The 19,793-nt window shown below is 34.6% G+C and overlaps 1 protein-coding gene and 2 pseudogenes across 3 annotated transcripts in view; 1 reads left to right on the forward strand and 2 right to left on the reverse strand.

Annotated features, from left to right (window-relative positions):
- Positions 1-272: 272 nt before the first annotated feature.
- Positions 273-6,127, reverse strand: LOC116146809 (annotated as a pseudogene).
- Positions 6,128-13,642: 7,515 nt separating this feature from the next.
- The window catches only part of LOC116146810 (protein Brevis radix-like 4), a 31,545-nt gene continuing 25,394 nt past the window's right edge, over positions 13,643-19,793 (forward strand). The window contains exons 1-3 of one of the 3 annotated variants that reach the window (XM_031432260.1): positions 13,643-13,721; positions 13,793-13,929; positions 14,052-14,183. In XM_031432260.1, the coding sequence (XP_031288120.1) occupies positions 14,091-14,183 (93 nt within the window). In that variant the 5' untranslated portion in view covers positions 13,643-13,721; positions 13,793-13,929; positions 14,052-14,090. The remainder of the gene's footprint in view (positions 13,722-13,792; positions 13,930-14,051; positions 14,184-19,793) is intronic. The other 2 variants (XM_031432261.1, XM_031432262.1) reach the window with 2 other exon arrangements.
- LOC116146811 lies at positions 14,570-17,909 on the reverse strand (annotated as a pseudogene).

Below are 19,793 nucleotides of genomic sequence, written 5' to 3' on the forward strand. Positions count from 1 at the left end.
TCTGCGACTCACTTCCATTTCTCAAATTTTAACACTGCCACCAACAAACATCAAGTAATAGTTCAACATTCATCCGGTGCTTTGAAGCACCGCAGCAGAATATATTATTTTGGTCATCACTGAAAAAAGCAGGGAAAAGTAGGTTTAATGACGAGACAAGCAAGCTACTAAAGAACGATTAAAACTAACAATAATACAACCAAAAAAGCAAATAAGATCCTAGGCTCACTGATAATAAAGTATTGTTAATGGAACACTAGAAGTACTCACCTATAAATCTATAGTTGTAAGTCAATCTTTTCAGACCATTTGAAAATATCAGAGTAAACTTGATCTCCACCCAAGCGTTCTCCAGTAGCCCCAGCTGCTACTCTTAAAATATCCTCAATCAATGCAAAATTCCCCATTATATCAACATGAGCACCACTTTGGGAGCCTCGCCCCTCTAGAAGATTAGCTGGAGGAGCATGATCATACTCTCTTATGTAAGTACGAATGCCTGAAGGATTAAATCGTGTTTTCCCCCTCCATCCTTTTGCACCATGAACCCTGCACTAAAACAGGAACCGTTTCATCTCCATTGACAGAAAGAACTCCACCTTTCAAACAAGAATCTACACTTCCACCATCGCAGAACTGTCTATCTGGAAGGGAATGTAGCATTCAGAAGCTGGAGTTAATTTATAGACATATGCTCTTTCTGTAGGGACTCCAACTCCATACATAGAATAAATCTCCATGTCCGGAGCATTTGGTAACCTGAAAGAGAAGCACAGAAGTAAGCATCATATTAATGTACAAATTGGACAAACAACGAACTTTAATCAGCTGTCAGAACCAGTTTTAAATGAAGGACCTAATGAAACTATATTAGTTTTGTCAGACAAGGTGGGAAATTATTTAATTGAGCAGAGACAGTTTCCAATCACCAGAACATGTGGCATGTACAATCTGATAAGATGTATGCTCGGGTAATCAAATTCTTACACTAGTATATTACATTAGTGCAACTACAAAAAATTTCAAATTAGCTGATTTGTCAAAACAGGAACAACGAGTGATAAACAAAGAAAAGTTGAAAATCTTACTTCGTTTCTAAGGGGTTCGACCAGTACTTGTAGTGATTGTATTTCGGGTCATCCAAATTGTCAGCTATTCCATATGAAAATTGAGCACCTCCACGTGCCATCAACTTTGGGGCAACAAACTGAACAGGTCCAAAATTGATCCAGCTGTGTAGACTTTGCAATCGGCAACAGCTTTAACACCCCCAACACCCATTCATGGTACTCTGTCCATACATCACAACGGGTTTATTCACAAGGTTACTACCCTTGACAGCACCCTGCCCATCAACAAGCCATTAACATACAAGATTCCAATCAAGCAACTAAGAAAAGAATTTATGTCATAGCTCCAAGCACATTTGGGTACAATAAAACAATACACTGCCTCTCAAAGATTGGTGGAGCTTTCTAGCAGTTGAAATGAAATTGTTTTTCACGATTATAACATATGATATTGTTAGGATCCCACATTGAAAGGGAAAAGGGTGGACATGTGGGTTATAAAGGCTTGAGCACCCTCCCTTGACAAGATGGTTTTAAGGAGAGGTTTACCCAAGCCCATGGAAGACCCATAGCCCAACCCAAATTATTGAGTTATTAGAGTGGGTTCCTATCAATTGGTATCAGAGCATGATCCTGCACCTATATGGTAACGCACCGCGGCAGGCTGACCTTGGGTCCGGGTTGCTACTCAAGAAAGGGCATGGAGGCTCGGGGGAAAGGGGATCCGCGTAGTCACCAAGGGGTAAAAAGACCGACGTGGACATTGATTGCGGAAGCTGGGTGGAATGTTAGGATCCACATTGAAAGGGAAAAGGGTGGGCATATGGGTTAAAGGCTTGAGTACCTCCTTTTTGCAAGCTAGTTTTCCAAGGAAAGTTCTACCCAAACCCATGAAAGACCCATAGCCCAGCCCAAATTATTGACTTATGGAGTGGGTTCTTACAGATATAAAAACATTACTCTTAAGACACAAATTTGAGAACCAAAAAAAAAAAAAAAATAAGCAATTTGTATCTATATACTAATAAAGGAAAAGATAGAAAAGAATTCTAATGTTATTTAAAGTATGAGAAAAGAACAGTGTCCAGTTAGTTCCATTTGAGTTTTTTTTTAATATAATACCAAATTGAAACTAGCAACATTACCCTGAAATCCATCCTCTCAAACTTGGAGGAATGTGCCTCCGCCACATCTTTTCCAAAGGAAATAAATCTTCCATAATTTACTTTTTTTGTGCTAGCCAAATCCCCATTACCATTTTGGCGAGCAGTGCAAGTATCATTGTTCTTCAGCTTCTTTGCACTACAGTTATAGCCTCCTTCAGGTGACCAATCAAGACCTCCCCATATAGTATCTCCACCTTTTGGGATCATTGACATGGTTGCATCCCATGTACGAGTCATCCGCATTATATGTTGTAAAGTTTGAAGACCAAACACGTCCTTATTCAAAACACCTGGTGCGAAAGCCCTGTTTTAGGATTAGCATTTCATCAAGAGTTGAAAACTGAAAGAATAAAACATACATGTTTTAAGCGTGAAGAATTATTATAGGTCATGAAGTCAATGTATTAAACACTTAAGCTTAGTAAAGATATAAGCGTTTAATACATTGACTAAGCTTGTGGTTACTTTGATTGCTGCAAAATCTTTAGAAAAGATATAAATTTTTTAAATCTTTGATTCCTGCAAAATCTTAAGCAAGTACTATTTCAAACCAAATGCTCATTGTGGTTACTAATTTCTTGCAAGATTGTTGTATAGAGGTACTTCATCGGCTATTAGTAGAGCAGAGTGGTAGAAGGATTTTTTAAGTCAGGGAGAAAGTTACTTGTTTGTTATGGGACAAAGTTCATTTCTTTGCTTTTCTTTGGGAGTCAGTTTCCGATGTTTTCAACGATCTTCCATCCCTCTTTTTTTTATTTACTTTTTACCCGAAGAACTAGGAAGCTATAGTTAGTTAATTTTACTTTAGGTCATTCCTATTTGTGATTTGTAAATTTGTAATAGGAAGTTTTAACCTTGTGGACAGCTTCTTCACTTTTCTATATTAATGAACTCATAAGCTCCTATCCATAAAAAAAAATGTTATGATAATTATATAAGAGGAAATACTATAAAACACCTTACAAGTCAACAGGGAACCAGCCTTTCCCATTGAGGAAAAATGAAGGTCTTTCAATAACTATGTTGTCATCTCTCAAGGCGGAGAAGGAAAAATAAGAAGAAAAACTTTCTGCTACTAACATAAGTGAATGCAACAAAACTTCAATGAAAGCCTAGGCATAAGTTGGGCTTAGGGATTGACACAGCTTGCAGTAGGTATTCACACCATGTTTAATGTTTTTACAGGATACCTAGACAACAAGGTTCCAGAAACTAGAAGATATGGCCCAAATCTCAGCAGTTCACCACTCAACTAAAGAAAACAGGAGGGCTCAATAAGACAAGTCATCACAAGAAACTGAACAGAACCTATACACATCAAAACAGTTCAGAGGAATACCTGGCAACAGCAATATCCTTGGCTTCAATAGAAAATAGTCCTGCCACGGCCTTTGGAACACCTAAAAAGGGTCCCCCAATGTTCATGACTGCCTTTATATGCTTAGCGCACCAATCTGATCCACCCCCACCACCCATCGGAGTTGTTGCCTCAACCCATTTCATAAAATGCAGAAAGTACAGGACACCCATTGAATGCGGAATAACAACCACCTTTTTCCCACCATTTGTAGCTACCATGAGTTCTATGTTACTTTTAATCCTGCTTAAAGCTTGGTCCCTGACCTGACCAATTCAGTAAGCCATAAAAAAATCAAATAACACCAAGAGGACTATATACAATTTACATTTACTAGAACAAGATGACCAACTAGGGAGTGGATCTTACACAAAAACTGTACCTCTGTGTTCTGAAATGATATTCTCCAATCATATGCAGCCATGTACATGGTTTTCTCCTCATATCCAATACGAGCCAAATTAGCGATCAAAACTGCCCAAACAAAATAACCAGGGGCAAAGTAGTCAGCTGCCACTAGTCCTGATACAGGCCTGACCCTTATACCAGAAGGGTCCAGTCCAGTTTCATTATCCAGAGACATGTGCTCAACCCAGCATAGTGGTCTGCATAATCATAGAGAGAAACACGAGGGAAGCAAAATTATCAATTGCAGTGCATCTGTAAAAACTTCATGTATGATTAAAACCTGAGAAATAGTAATCAGAATCAACGAGGAGACATTAATCAAAACCAGAAACTCTTAATCAAATTATGAACTTACACAAATAGTAACAGGCATAAAGTACTTTCTTTCTCTTTAATAATGTTTTCAGTTTTATGGGAAAAGTCAAACAAACTAAAATATTTACCAGATCGAAAGAGTGGCTAAACAACAAACACTTGAAAACAGTACTTTGGCAATTTTACCACTTAAGATTCAAATAACATAGAAAACTCAAGTTTCCTCAACAAACACTTGAAAAAGTACTTGAGCAGCTCCTTCATATGTCGTTAAACAACTGATTTAGCATCCTAGAAGAACAAAGGAAAAAATCTTCCCCAAATTATTGAGCCATGTGAATAGAGGAAATCCAAAAGCTATAAGGGAGAATGAAGACCAACAACAGGTAGAATCTGCCTAATTGAAAAAAGTAGAAAGAAATTGCCTGAAGGCACAAAATTCTACAAGCAAACACGAGCATTAAATCCTCAATAATGACCTAGGAATTGTTTAGTTAACACCATTATTGGCACGAGAACATCAACATTTAGAAATTCTCAAAAGCACAGATTTCATTCTTTTGAATGCAGTATACTACCACTGTCAAATGGTTTCAAATACTCCCCCATAGAGATTAAAATGTTGTCAACGACTAAAACGAAAACATATACAACATCATCACTCACAGCACACCAAAAAGTTCTTCTAGTACACGCCTAATGTAAAAAACTTTGTTTTACTAATTTATCAACCGATAAAACAGTTGTTTATGGTAATCAGTTACTATAGTCAGCTTTTTCTATACTAGCAACCAAGTAAGTAATCGAACACTGAGAGAAATCTGCATATAAAAGCAGCAATCCAGGGAACAACTGAGTCCACTTCCTTAAATATCAAGCAAAAAGACCAATGTCTAACTTTACGCCCACATTGACCAGTCATAAGTAACTACACCTCACTCACTTAATAGCTTTCTAAATAAGCGATTCCCAGAACACATAGCAAAAACAAAAAAAAGAAATTACCTTTTATACAACTCACCAAATGTGCCACCCCAAAGTCGCTTTCTAAACAAGCCATCAGCGCACTGGTGGCCCTCCCACAGCTCGAGACCACCTGTCACGATCCCAGGCACAAACACTATGGGATGCTTAGCTTTCAAGCCCTCCTTCCACAACTTCAGGCCCGGCGGGTCTGGTAACGGCCCCGTTATGGCCTCCGTTACGTACTGAGGTAACGATGCCGGCATGGCGTTGTATAAAAACAGTAAAAGCCACCAAGTGAGACATACGCAGCCAATGAACCAGCAACAGCTATCAAGACAAGACCATTTTCTAATTTTCTCTTCGTCTGCTTTTCTTTTTGATTCATCGTCTCCTTTTCTCTTTGATTTTTCCTGTTTATCATTATGGGAATCCGAGTTCTGCGATTTTGAAGTTTCTGAGCCCTTTCTGCGTCTAAGAAACGACATCGTTTGGTTAAAGCTATAGAGTGTAGGGTCAGATCTATAAATGCTCTGAGACTGACTACTGAGGGAGACACTTTATTTCATTATTAATTAGTCTGTTTTGCCGGTGACAGACTAACCGGCGGGATTGGCTCTTTTTGCGTCCTCTCTTTTTTTTTTTTTTTTTACACCTTTTCGATGAAACAAGGGTGGATTAATTATTTTCAGTTTCAGATCTCTGACGAGGTAGTATTTATTGTACGTGGCGTAATCACGTAAGTTCTGGAACAAGGTATTTTTTATTAGTTGTTGGGGCGGTGGAAAGACAATCAACGGAGTTGGTGTGAAAGATGAATGGGGAGGAGGTGACGTTATGCTCGAAGCATGGAGGTGTAGTTTGGATGTTCGTGAACGGAGTTGGAATCTCCTCCGAAAGGCTCCTGATGTCTGCAACTGTAAGGGGGTCAGAATCGTCAGAGCTCCAATCAAATGATTTACGTAATACGCGTTTGGATGTTCGTGAAATTAGCCGCTACCAATGCAATAAGACATCAAATTTCACTTTTCTTTTTATTTTTATGTAATTTCTTTATAATTAAATTATTAAACAATTTTGTAAAATTATATTATAATAAGAATTAACAATAAAAATCGTTTTGTATAGAAGTTTGGGTTTTAAGGGATATATTATAAGAAAAATGCTATCCTAGTGAGCTACAAAGTGATATTATTAGGAAGAAAAAAAAATAGAAAAAGAGGGAGAGAAAAAGAGAAATCATAAAAATGAACGGTAAAAATTATCTTTGTATGCTCTATTTATTTTTGTCTTTATAAGAATAGTATTGCTCATATTATAATAGTACACCAAGAATAATATCTTTTCGCCTCCATATGTTTTAAGTACTCACATGAATATAATTTTAAAAAAGTATTACTATGCGTTACCATGATTTAATCTCATAATCTTTTTTTATAATCCTAATATAACAGTTAAATTAACAATTATCATATCAGTTCTTATCACACTTAAGACATTAAATAATTTTGTTTTAATACAAATGATTGTTTTTTAAAGGCAAACGATTTTTCTTTCATAAGGAATGATTGTTCTTTATAAAGAAACAATCGTTTCTCTGTCATTCTTTTATTAATGGAATAATTATTCTTTATTAATGAATTATTGGTTATCTCTAAAGAATGGTCGTTTGTGTGATAATACTAACTTTGTTGGCACATTAAGGTTGTAATTAAAGGTTGTGAAAATTGGTTGTAAACATGGTATTTTTGTTTTAAAAATAATTCTTTTCATCAACTTTTAAGTTTTTTGTTAAGATTTATCTGCGGGTTTTGACAATATATTAATGATTTATATATTTATAATTGAGTATGGTGTAGCTAGCTTCACTATTTCTAAATGAACTTTTATAGCAATTAAAAAAAATGCTACTTTTAGCTGTAATCAAATAATTAACTAATTTATAATTTTAAAATTAAATTCACTGTATCTATAACTTTTGGAACTCACAATTGAAAAATAAGATTTATCAAAAAAAAAAATTTCAAATTATTTTTAAAGTTACATTAATCCTACANGGAGAAAACAATAAAGATTAACTATTCTATCATTGTATTATTATAAGAATAATATTTCGTCGTACAATTATAATTTCAAAGGGTTAGTTTGGTAGTTAAAAAAATTTATTTTATTTATTGAGTTTTTGGGTTCAAACTTTGAGACCACATACCACAATACTATTAAAATTTACTTAGTTATTTCAATTTGTAAAATGTTCAATCAATCTCAAAGATTAATTGAGGTGAAAAAAGAAAAAATATTATTCAATTGTTAGATTATGTGAATTATTAGATATAAAGGTAATATTAACATTTATCAATTTTATCTTGATAAATAAATAATACTTTGGGCTTATAGAATGTTCAATAGATTTTAGAAATTGATTGAGATACGTGCAAGTTGATCCGGATATCTTGGTTACCCAAAAAAAAAAAACATTCAATTGTCATATCATGTGAATTATTAGAAGTAAGGGTAATATTAACATCTATCAATCTTATCTTGATAAATAAATAATACTTTAGACTTATAGAATATTTAATAAATTTTAAGGATTGATTAAGATGCGTGCAAGCTAATCTGGATACCTTGGTTACAAAAAAAAAAAAATAATAATTTAATTATCACATCATGTGAATGATTAGAAGTAAGAGTAATATTAACATCTATCAATCTTATCTTGATAAATAAATAATACTTTGAACTTATAGAATATTTAATGAATTTTAAGGATTGATTAAGATGCGTGTAAGTTAATTCAGATATGTTGATTAAAAAAAACAAAAAACAAAAATTTAATTGTCACATCATGTAAATGATTAAAAAAAAGAGTAATATTATCATCTATCAATTTTATCTTGATAAATAAATAATATTTTAAATTTATAAAATATTTAATAAATTTTAAGAATTATTTGAATTACATGTAAATTATTGATTAAAAAAAATATATATATTATTCAATTGTGACATCTTTTGAATTATTAGAATTAACCTTGAATCCTTCATTNATATAGAGACAGAGAAAGAGAGAGAGAGAGAGAGTAAAACCTCTCTATAGTTATAATGTTGGGACCAACTAAATTTATTACTATGAGAAAGTTTAACTTAATAGAGGTGTAGTTACAAGAATTATTGTTTTGTGATTCATGTTTTAGTAGTATTAGGATTTCAATTCATTGTTTTAGTAGCATTAGGATAGTAACGAAAATGGATATCAAAGAGTCATTGCAAAATTAAGTGATCAAATTCGACAACTTCACTATAATCAAATAGATATTAATGGCTTCATCAATCATCCAAATGAGCAACAAGTCATGTATACTTTAACTGAAGAAGAATTATTGGAATTAAACAAAAACAGTAAGGAGATAATCCTAAGGACGATAGTACGGAAATACCAAAAGTTTCGTGCTAAGAAGCTCTAAAAATGCTTGAGAAACTAGAAATATTTTGGCTTCAATAAGAATGTGTCTATGCTGGCAACTTATTACATACCCACAAGATAAAAGATGTAGTAATAACTCTAAAGCATAAATCATTGTCCCAAACAACTTTAGATAAATATTTTATTTTATCTTAAACCTTTGATATAACATAACATATATTTTTTGCAATATACATAAATTATTACTATGTAGAGGCAAGTTCCTTAAGACAGGACCTAGAAAAATTATAACTTATTACAATGTGAAATTTATTCTTATTTATAACTGGCTCAAGTTGGGACCAGAATTTTTTATGATTACATAGAGGTTATTTCTATACAGAGTATCACTATAAAGAGATTCTACTATATATGTGTGTGTGTGTGTGTGAAATATCCATCAAAGTATTCCATACATAGGTAATATTAATTGGGCAATAATATTGCATAGTAGGCATGCTGAATGCCTCCATTGAATATCATGTAATAGTATTAGTATGGGTGATTATAAAAGTTATCTCACTAGGACATTAGTATGGATAAGCGGTTAGTGAACTGTTTATCGAATATGACCATTTATGATGAATCACATGGACATTTAGAATGCAATAAATGATGCATCATAAGATCATACTAGTGTACTATTAATCCTTAGACCTAAGATATCATGTGGTTAGATTATGCATAAACGCATATGGTTCACATGGTGTATAAACATGAGGCTAATCATGTTATGTGTAAAAAAATCAATTTGGCCATGTGTTATTTATGTGTGACGACAAATGATAGTCAAGATGAGATCCGTTGACTTGGTATATGTTGATATCAAGTTCCTAGACAAATGTCAAGATACATTGGAAAAGGGAAATCTCCGGCCGGGGTATATAAAATGTTACCTGAAAGGTTATTTCATGGTGACACGTTCCATATATATTGATTATCAATTTGATATAAGATTAAGATAAAGATTTTGACATACCATGAATCAATTCTTAATTAGGATTAGACAACATAAAGATTTAATTACTCAGCGCATATGATTATAAAATGGTTCGTTGGAGTAAATCTTCATTGTTATTTAAGGGTTATGGTGCATTGCTAGATGCCTACCATAATCGGTGAGAGTTTCGGTCATAAAGAGTTACGACGAAACATATCGGAACATACTACGATATTGGGCCTACGGCTAAGCCACAGTGAACCTAAGAGATCACACATAAAAATCTAAGGAGAAGTGAGAAATAGCCAAAGAGAATTGATTATCCAAGGTTGACTAGCACTTATCAAGGGTAATAAAGGCATTTACATTATTATCATTGAATTAGATTCAATGGAGAGTTATATTTGTAATTATGAACAATTTGAAAGGTTAAATTGTTAAAAGGAATTAAGTGTAATTCTAAGTTTATAATTAATCATTTTCTTTATATTAAATTAGATTTAATAATGAGTTGTAATTGTAAATATATAAACAGTTTAAGAGTTAAATTGTTAATTATGATAAATGTTAATCCAATGTTATTATTTAAAGAAGTTTAATAACTTCATAATAATTATGGAATTATTTACAACTCCAAAACAATTATGGAATTGTTTAAGGAAGTCCAAAACAATTATTGAATAGTTTACAAGACTGCATGTATAAAGAAAATGATATATCAATTTTAGGATAGAGATAAAAAATTTATAATAACCCTAAATATATCTCTTAACCTAATTATTATTTTACTTTAGTGTGGATACTCTTTTGTTTAATTTCTCTTTAAATTAAAAATCTTCAAGGTTGTTAAAGACTTAAAGTAACAAGCTATACCTTACTTGTTTTCAATTTGATTGATTTTTTTTTTTTTTTTTGCAAAATACTAATATACACTAGGGGTGTTCAAAAAAATGCAAAAACCGAACCGAACCGAAAAAACGGTTCGGTTACGGTTCGAAAAATTCAAAAAACCGAATTTCCGGTTCGGGAAAAAATAAAAAGCGGTTAACCGAAACCGGTTTTTTGAACCGGTTATATATATATATATATAAAATAAAAAAGAATAATATTTTTAATGTATTGATAGTAGTGGTCAATGGATATATATGAGTGTCTAATTTTTATTTGGATATGTGTTATTTATATTTACAATTTAATTTAGGGAAAAATAAAAAAAATAAGTTTTATTAAAAAAGGGAAAACTGGTTCAAAACCGGTTTTCCCTCCAAATCGGTTCGGTTTCGGTTTGAGAATTTCTCCGAACCGAAAAACCAGTTCGGTTCAAAAAAGCGGTTAACCGGTTCGGTTAACCGCTTTTGAACACCCCTAATATACACATTACAGTATCACATACATCATTCTCCATGCATTCCAACTTTCAACACCATCGTCAGCGTTGACAAATTGGGCATGTTTATGGCGATGACAACACTCCCCATCACCACGAAAACACTTCCTTCAGCCTCTTGACCAAAACCCATATCACCTTTCCCCCGTAGCAGGCTTTTTCTGGCGACTTATTTTTGCGATTTTTGGTCGATTCACTCGTCGAAAATCACCTATGTTGCCACCATTCTAGTCACCGACCATTCCTCTTAAAAAGCCCTAACATTCTAGCCTTCAATTGTTCACGGATTGATGTTCCAATTTCTAAGGTTTTGAATGAATAGGAAAATTTGTAACTCGACCTGGTGAAGGGCCCGAGTCCCGATTGAACCGGTTCAATACTTCAATCGGTTAATCATTGTCAACATATAGTCTTAGGTTTCATCAAAAACATCAATTTTTTTAATTTTCAACATCCTCAATTAAAAATGAACTCAAACAACTAACATTAACCACTTATCTACATAAAACACCTTAACTAACATGTCACTTACATACCTATTTGACTCCAACACAAATGCAATGTTTTTTTTTTCAAATATGTCCTTGTGTATTGGGGGCAATTTCATCCTTCCAAATTAGAAAAATTGGGTTAGGCTAGGGGTGTGCAAAAAAATCCGACATCCGATTTGTATCCGGTCCAATTTGATCTGAAAAAATCGGATATCCGAAAATTTGGATCGGATTAGGATATCAATTTTTGGAAGACCCGAATTTCCAGATCAGATATCGGATCAACTCTGCAAAGAAATCGGATATTCGGATCCGATCTGGTTTTGTCCATAACTACAAGTTTTAAGAAGTTCTTTCAGGGTAGGTGAAAGTGGTAAAGTATGTGGACTATTCTAAAATACAATGACAACTTTGGGTGGACAAAATGTAATGAAATGCTGATGCAGCACAGGGTACTAAATAAGTAAATAATAATGCAAAATTTGAGGTGGCTAATTGATATTTGCCATGCATTTTCGGGTCAAAACTGGATTGGACGAGATCTGGATCAGCTTTCATCCTAATCCAAATTTTCGAATCGAATCAGAAAAATGCAAAACCAGAACGAATATACAGTTTTGCACACCCATAGGTTAGACTATTTTATAAGATATTTTCTACTTTGAGGGTAGTTTTCATTTCACACCCTAAAATAGGGTTAAATAATATAATTTCTCTAAGATTTTAGATATAGTAATAAAGATATTCAAGACATAACTACATAAATTTATTTTAGTAAGTAATTGTAATTTATCAATTAAATTGTTCATTGTAGTAATGCAGTTTATTCTAGACTTACACTTGGTATTTTTCCACTTATAAGGATGACAATATAAATTCATTTTAACCATTACTAGGTGGTTGAGTGGTCAACTATGACTGTTGGGTGTATTGTTTAAGAGGTCATGCGTTCAATTCATTTTCTCCCTTATTAGGGTGACCACTAGAGCTCTTATCCAACCAGTAGTTTCAGGATCCCACCGGTTATATATATATTCATTTGCAAACAACTTTTATTAAGTAGCTTATGCATGATTAGTAGGTAGTTTGCATAAGATTCAATTGTAATGTTACAACAATGATTTGGCCAAATAATTCAAGTAGTTAGATAAAATTACGTATTATGTAAGACTCAATATACAAACATTACTTGTAAATTAAGGAGTTTTTTTCAGATCTAATAATGTCCACTAAACTGATACTGCAACAATTTTTAACCAATTTAGTCAACCAGTTGCGGCATGAATCTAAATTAAGGGCATGCTTTGCCAGTAGCTATTTGTAATTAATAGATTTAGGTGATGTGTAATATCAAGCTTGCAGACATGAGTGGTGTTGATTATAAGCATCAACAAATTTATACTCAATTTTAAAACTTTTATGGTTGATTTGAGAGACGGGTCCACTTAACCATTGATGTGTAATTTTATTTTGATTTAAGTTTCATGTTGGGTACAAATTCTATTAACCTAGTTAATGTTTCTGCCTCCTGCACCAGTCAAGTTAGATGAACATTAAAATTGTAATTTAATTAAACTTAACTCTGTAGTTATTGCTGTTAATTCATATACATTATTGCTTTTATTGAAGGTCCAACAATTCCAACCTGGATTTCTGAAACAGAAAATAATTCAATTTAATTCTTTAATAAATAGAATTTGAATCAAAGTAAAAAATGAAGACAGATTGGTCCCATTGGATAACCTTTGGTCAGAAAATGGTTAATTCTATGAAGTATTGATTGCCTTATTCTGATCAAATTTGTTGTTCATTCAAAATGGTTTAAACCCAATCACATAACTTAGTGGGCCGTTTAGGCCTTAGCCTAATTACAGCCGAAGAATCTTTGTTTGACTATGGAGTTAATAAGGAAGGTCAAGGACCAACCAAACCTGACATGGCATTACCCGCGAATATTAGTGTCCTGGCTAAACCGGTGAACAACCGGTAGCAGGTAAAGAAAGAAAGAAAAGGCAAAATTCCACACTTACCGAAATCAGACACTATCCCATTGTAGTTATTACCATTAGCCAGCAAGCAAAAGCCTTGGCTTCTCCCTCCCTCCACCTCCACTTTTTCATCCAACTTTCAGTTTAGAGCGCTAAATCTTCATTTAAAGGTGATTATCTCTTTTCTCTTTTTGTATTTTTCTTTTAATTATTCTTTTTTAATTTTGTTTATTCTTCGCAGAGATTCTCTGCTAGTGTAATTCATCGTGGCATTAAAGTGTCTGTGTGTAAGCCTCTTGATTCTCGCCCTTTCGAGCTCCAATCAACAACTGATCATCATCATCATCCTCAGATTTCAGAATTCTATTACTTATATACGTACTTATGTCTTCTCACAATCTCTTTATGCTCTCTCTTCATCCCTCCGTTTTTTTTTTTTTTTTTATTTCTACAATTAAGCCCTTCTCAAATCTAACAATGTGCTGTGACATTTGTTTCAGAAGTTCTTTATTCTGTTGAATTCCACAAGAGATAAAAAAATGCTGACGTGCATAGCTCGCTCGAAGCAACCTGGGGATGACTCACTGAGTCAACCCGAAGACTCAGACTCCTCCAACACGCCCGGTGCCAAAGTTTTGGCTCCTCAGATACAAATATCATGATAGTATTCGGTGATTCCTATAACAATGAAGACTAGAGATGATGTACAAATCTTTGATGCGGTTGCTTCCGCAACTCACTCCGTTTCTCAAATTTTAACACTGCACCAACAACATCATCAAGTAATAGTTCAACATTCATCAGGTGTCTTGAAGCACCGCAGCAGAATATTCTGATATTATTTGGTCATCACTGAAAAAAGGATGGCAGGAAAAGTAGGTTTAATGACAGATAGTAAGCTACTACAAGAGAGATTAAAAACTAACTATAAACAACCAAACAAGCAAATAAGTATCCTAGGCTCACTGATCATAAAGTTATTGTTAATGGAGACACTAGAAGTACTCACCATATGAATCTATAGCTGTAAGTCAATCTTTTCAGACCATTTGAAAATATCAGAGTAAACTTGACTCCACCCAAGTGGTCTCGTAGCCCAGCTGCTACTCTTAAAATATCCTCAATCAATGCAAAATTCCCCATATATCAAAATGAGCACCACTTTGGGAGCCTCGCCCCTCTAGAAGATAGCTGGAGGAGCATGATCATACTCTCTTATGTAAGTACGAATGCCTGAAGGATTAAATCGTGTTTTCCCCCTCCATCTTTGCACCCATGAACCCTGCACTAAAACAGGAACCGTTTCATTCCATTGACAGAAAGAACTCCACCTTTCAAACAAGAATCTACACTTCCACCATCTGCAGAACTGTCTATCTGGAAGGGAATGTAGCATTCAGAAGCTGGAGTTAATTTATAGACATATGCTCTTTCTGTAGGGACCCCAACTCCATACATAGAATAAATCTCCATGTCCGGAGCATTTGGTAACCTGAAAGAGAAGCACAGAAGATTAAGATCCATATTAATGTACAAATTGGACAAACAATGAACTTAATCAGCTGTCAGAACCAGTTTTAAAGAAGGACCTAATGAAACTATTATTAGTTTTGTCAGACAAGGTGGGAAATATTTAATTGAGCAGAGACAGTTTCCAATCACAGAACATGTGGCATGTAACCTCTGATAAGATTGTATGCTCGGGTAATCAATTCTTACACTGGTATATTACATTAGTGCACTATAAAAAATTTCAAATTAGTGATTTGTCAAAACAGGAACATGATGAGAATAACAAAGAAAAGTTGAAACTCTTACTTCAGTTCTAAGGGGTTCGACCAGTACTTGTAGGATTGTATTTCGGGTCATCAAATTGTCAGCTATTCCATACGAAAATTGAGCACCTCCACGTGCCATCAACTTTGGGGCAACAAACTGTTAACAGGTCCAAAATGATCCGCTGTGTAGACTTGTAATCGGCAACAGCTTTAACACCCCCAACACCCATTTCATAGGACTCTGTCCATACATCACAACGGGTTTTATTCACCGGTTACTCACCTTGACAGCACCCTGCCCATCAACAAGCCATTAATATACAAGATTCCAATCACGCAACTAAGAAAGAATTTATGTCATAGCTCCAAGACATTTGGGTACAATAAACAATACACGCTCTCATAAGATTGGTGGAGGTTCTAGCAGTTGAAATGAAATTGTTTTTCACGATTATAACATTGATATAAAAAAATTACTCTTACACAAAATTTGAGAACCAAAAAAAAAAAAAAAATGAAGGAATTGGGATCTATATACTAGTAAACTGGAATAGATAAGAAAAAAATCCTAATTATATTAAAGTATGAGAAAAGAACAGTGTCCAGTTAGTTCCATTTGAGTTCCTTTTTAATATATACCAAATTGAAACTTGCAACATTACCCTGAAATCCATTCTCTCAACGGGAGGAATGTGCCTCAGCCACATCTTTCCAAAGGAAATAAATCTTCCATAAATACTTTTTTTGTGAGCAAATCCCATTACCATTTGGCGAGCAGTGCAGTATATTGTTCTTCAGCTTCTTTGCATTACAGTTATAGCCTCCTTCAGGGACCAATCAACCTCCCCATATAGTATCCACCTTTTGGGATCATTGACATGGTTGCATCCCATGTACGAGTCATCCGCATTATATGTTGTAAAGTTTGAAGACCAAACACGCCTTATTCAAAACACCTGGTGCGAAAGCCTGTTTAGGATTGCATTTCATCAAGAGTTGAAAACTGAAAGAATTAAACATACATGTTTTAGCGTGAAGAATTATTATAGGTCATGAAGTCCATGTATTAAACACTTAAGCTTAGTAAAGATATAAGCGTTTAATACATTGACTAAGCTTGTGGTTACTTTGATTGCTGCAAAATCTTTAGAAAAGATATAAATTTTTTAAATCTTTGATTCCTGCAAAATCTTAAGCAAGTACTATTTCAAACCAAATGCTCATTGTGGTTACTAATTTCTTGAAAGTTGTGTTATAGGTACTTCATCGGCTATATAGTAGAGCAGGTGTAGAAGGATTTTTAAGTCAGGGAGAAAGTTGCTTGTTTGTTATGGGACAAGTTCATTTCTTTGCTTTTCTTGGGAGTCAGTTTCCGATGTTTTCAACGATCTTCCATCCCTCTTTTTTTTATTTACTTTTTACCGAAAGAACTAGGAAGTATAGTTAGTTAATTTTACTTTAGGTCATTCCTATTGTGATTGTAAATTGTAATAGGAAGTTTAACCTTGTGGACAGCTTCTACTTTTCTACATTAATGAACTCATAATCTCCTATCCATAAAAAAAAAATGTTATGATAATTATATAAGAGGAAATACTATAAAACACCTTACAAGTCAACAGGGAACCAGCCTTTCCCATTGAGGAAAAATGAAGGTCTTTCAATAACTATGTTGTCATTCTCAGGGGGGAGAGAGAAAATAAGAAGAAAAACTTTCTGCTACTAACATAAGTGAATGCAACAAAACTCAATGAAAGCTAGGCATAAGTTGGGCTTAGGGATTGACACAGCTGCAGTAGGTATTCACACCATGTTTAATGTTTTTACAGGATACCTAGACAACAAGGTTCCAGAAACTAGAAGATATGGCCCAAATCTCAGCAGTTCACCAATCAACTAAAGAAAACAGGAGGGGCAATAAGACAAGTCATCACAAGAAAATGAACAGAACCTATACACATCAAGACAGTTCAGAGGAATACCTGGCAACAGCAATATCCTTGGCTCAATAGAAAATAGTCCTGCCACGGCCTTTGGAACACCTAAAAAGGTCCCCCAATGTTCATGACTGCCTTATATGCTTAGCGCACCAATCTGATCCACCCCACCACCCATCGGAGTGGTTGCCTCAACCCATTTCATAAAATGCAGAAAGTAAGGACACCCATTGAATGCGGAATAACAACCACCTTTTTCCCACCATTGTAGCTACCATGAGTTCTATGTTACTTTTAATCCTGCTTAAAGTTGGTCCCTGACCTGAACAATTCAGTTAAGCCATAAAAAATCAAATAACACCAAGAGGACTATATACAATTTACATTTACTAGAACAGATGACCAACTAGGGAGTGGTCTTACACAAAAACTGTACCTCGTGTGTCTGAAATGATATTCTCCAATCATATGCAGCCATGGACATGGTTTTTCTCCTCATATCCAATACGAGCCAAATTAGCGATCAAAACTGCCCAACAAAATAACCGGGGGCAAAGTAGTCAGCTGCCACTAATCCTGATACAGGCCTGACCCTTATACCAGAAGGGTCCAGTCCAGTTTCATTATCCAGAGACATGTGCTCAACCCAGCTGTGGTCTGCATAATCATAGAGAGAAACACGAGGGAAGAAAATATAATTGCATGCATTGTAAAAACTTCATGATGATTAAAACCTGAGAAATAGTAATCAGAATCGCAGGAGACATTAATCAAAACCAGAAAATCTTAATCAAGTTATGAACTTACACAAATATAACAGCCAACGGCATAAAGTACTTTCTTTCTCTTATAATGTTTCAGTTTTATGGGAAAAGTAAAACAAACTAAAATATTTACCAGGTCGAAAGAGTGGCTAAACAACAAACACTTGAAAACGTACTTTGGCAATTTTACCACTTAAGATTCAAATAACATAGAAAACTCAAGTTTCCTCAACAAACACTTGAAAAAGTACTTGAGAGCTCCTTCATATGTCGTTAAAACAATGTTTAGCATTCTAGAAGAACAAAGGGAAAAAATCTCCCCAAATTATTGAGCCATGTGAATAGAGGAAATCCAAAAGCTATAAGGGAGAATGAAGACCAACAACAGGTAGAATCTGCTAATTGAAAAAGTAGAAAGAAATTGCCTGAAGGCACACAATTCTACAAGCAAACACGAGCATTAAATCCTCAATAATGACCTAGGAATTGTTTAGTTAACACCATTATTGGCACAGAACATCAACATTTAGAAATTTCAAAAGCACAGATTTCATTCTTTTGAATGCAGTATACTACCAATGTCAAATGGTTTCAAATACTCCCCCATAGAGATTAAATGTTGTCAACGACTAAACGAAAACATATACAACATCATCACTCACAGCACACCAAAAAGTTCTTCTAGTACACGCCTAATGTAAAAACTTGTTTTACTAATTTATCAACCGATAAAACAGTTGTTTATGGTAATCAGTTACTATAGTCAGCTTTTTCTATACTAGCAACCAAGTAAGCAATACGACACTGAGAGAAATCTGCATTAAAAGCAGCAATCCAGGGAACAACTGAGTCCACTTCCTTAAATATCAAGCAAAAAGCCAATGTCTAACTTTAGCCCACATGACCAGCTAAGTACTACACTCACTCACTTAATAGCTTCTAAATAAGCGATTCCCAGAACACATAGCAAAAAACAAAAAAGAAATTACCTTTTATACAACTCCAGTGCCACCCCAAAGTCGCTTTCTAAACAAGCCATCAGCGCACTGGTGGCCTCCACAGCTCGAGACCACCTGTCACGATCCCAGGCACAAACACTATGGGATGCTTAGCTTTCAAGCCCTCCTTCCACAACTTCAGGCCCGGCGGGTCTGGTAACGGCCCCGTTAGGCCTCCGTTACGTACTGAGGTACGACGATGCGGCATGGCGTTGTATAAAAACAGTAAAAGCCACCAAGTGAGAATACGCAGCCAATGAACCAGCAACAGCTATCAAGACAAGACCATTTTTTAATTTTCTCTTCGTTTGTTTTCTTTTTGATTCATCGTCTCCTTTTCTCTTTGATTTTTCCTGTTTATCATTAGGGAATCGAGTTTCTGCGATTTTGAAGTTTCTGAGCCCTTTCTGGTCTAAGAAACGACATCGTTTGGTTAAAGCTATAGAGTGTAGGGTCAGATCTATAAATGCTGAGACTGACTACTGAGGGAGACACTTTATTTCATTATAATTAGTCTGTTTTGCGGTGACAGACTAACGGCGAGATTGGCTCTTTTGCGTCCTCTCTTTTTTTTTTTTTTTACCTTTTCGATGAAACAAGGGGGATTAATTATTTTCAGTTTCAGATCTCTGACGAGGTGGTATTTATTGTACGTGGCGTAATCACGTAAGTTCTGGAACAAGGTATTTTTTATTAGTTGTTGGGGCGGTGAAAGACAATCAACGGAGTTGGTGTGAAAGATAAATGGGGAGGAGTGACGTTATG

This window comes from Pistacia vera, unplaced genomic scaffold (assembly GCF_008641045.1).
Source record: "Pistacia vera cultivar Batoury unplaced genomic scaffold, PisVer_v2 Contig483, whole genome shotgun sequence".
Classification (NCBI taxonomy): domain Eukaryota; kingdom Viridiplantae; phylum Streptophyta; class Magnoliopsida; order Sapindales; family Anacardiaceae; genus Pistacia; species Pistacia vera.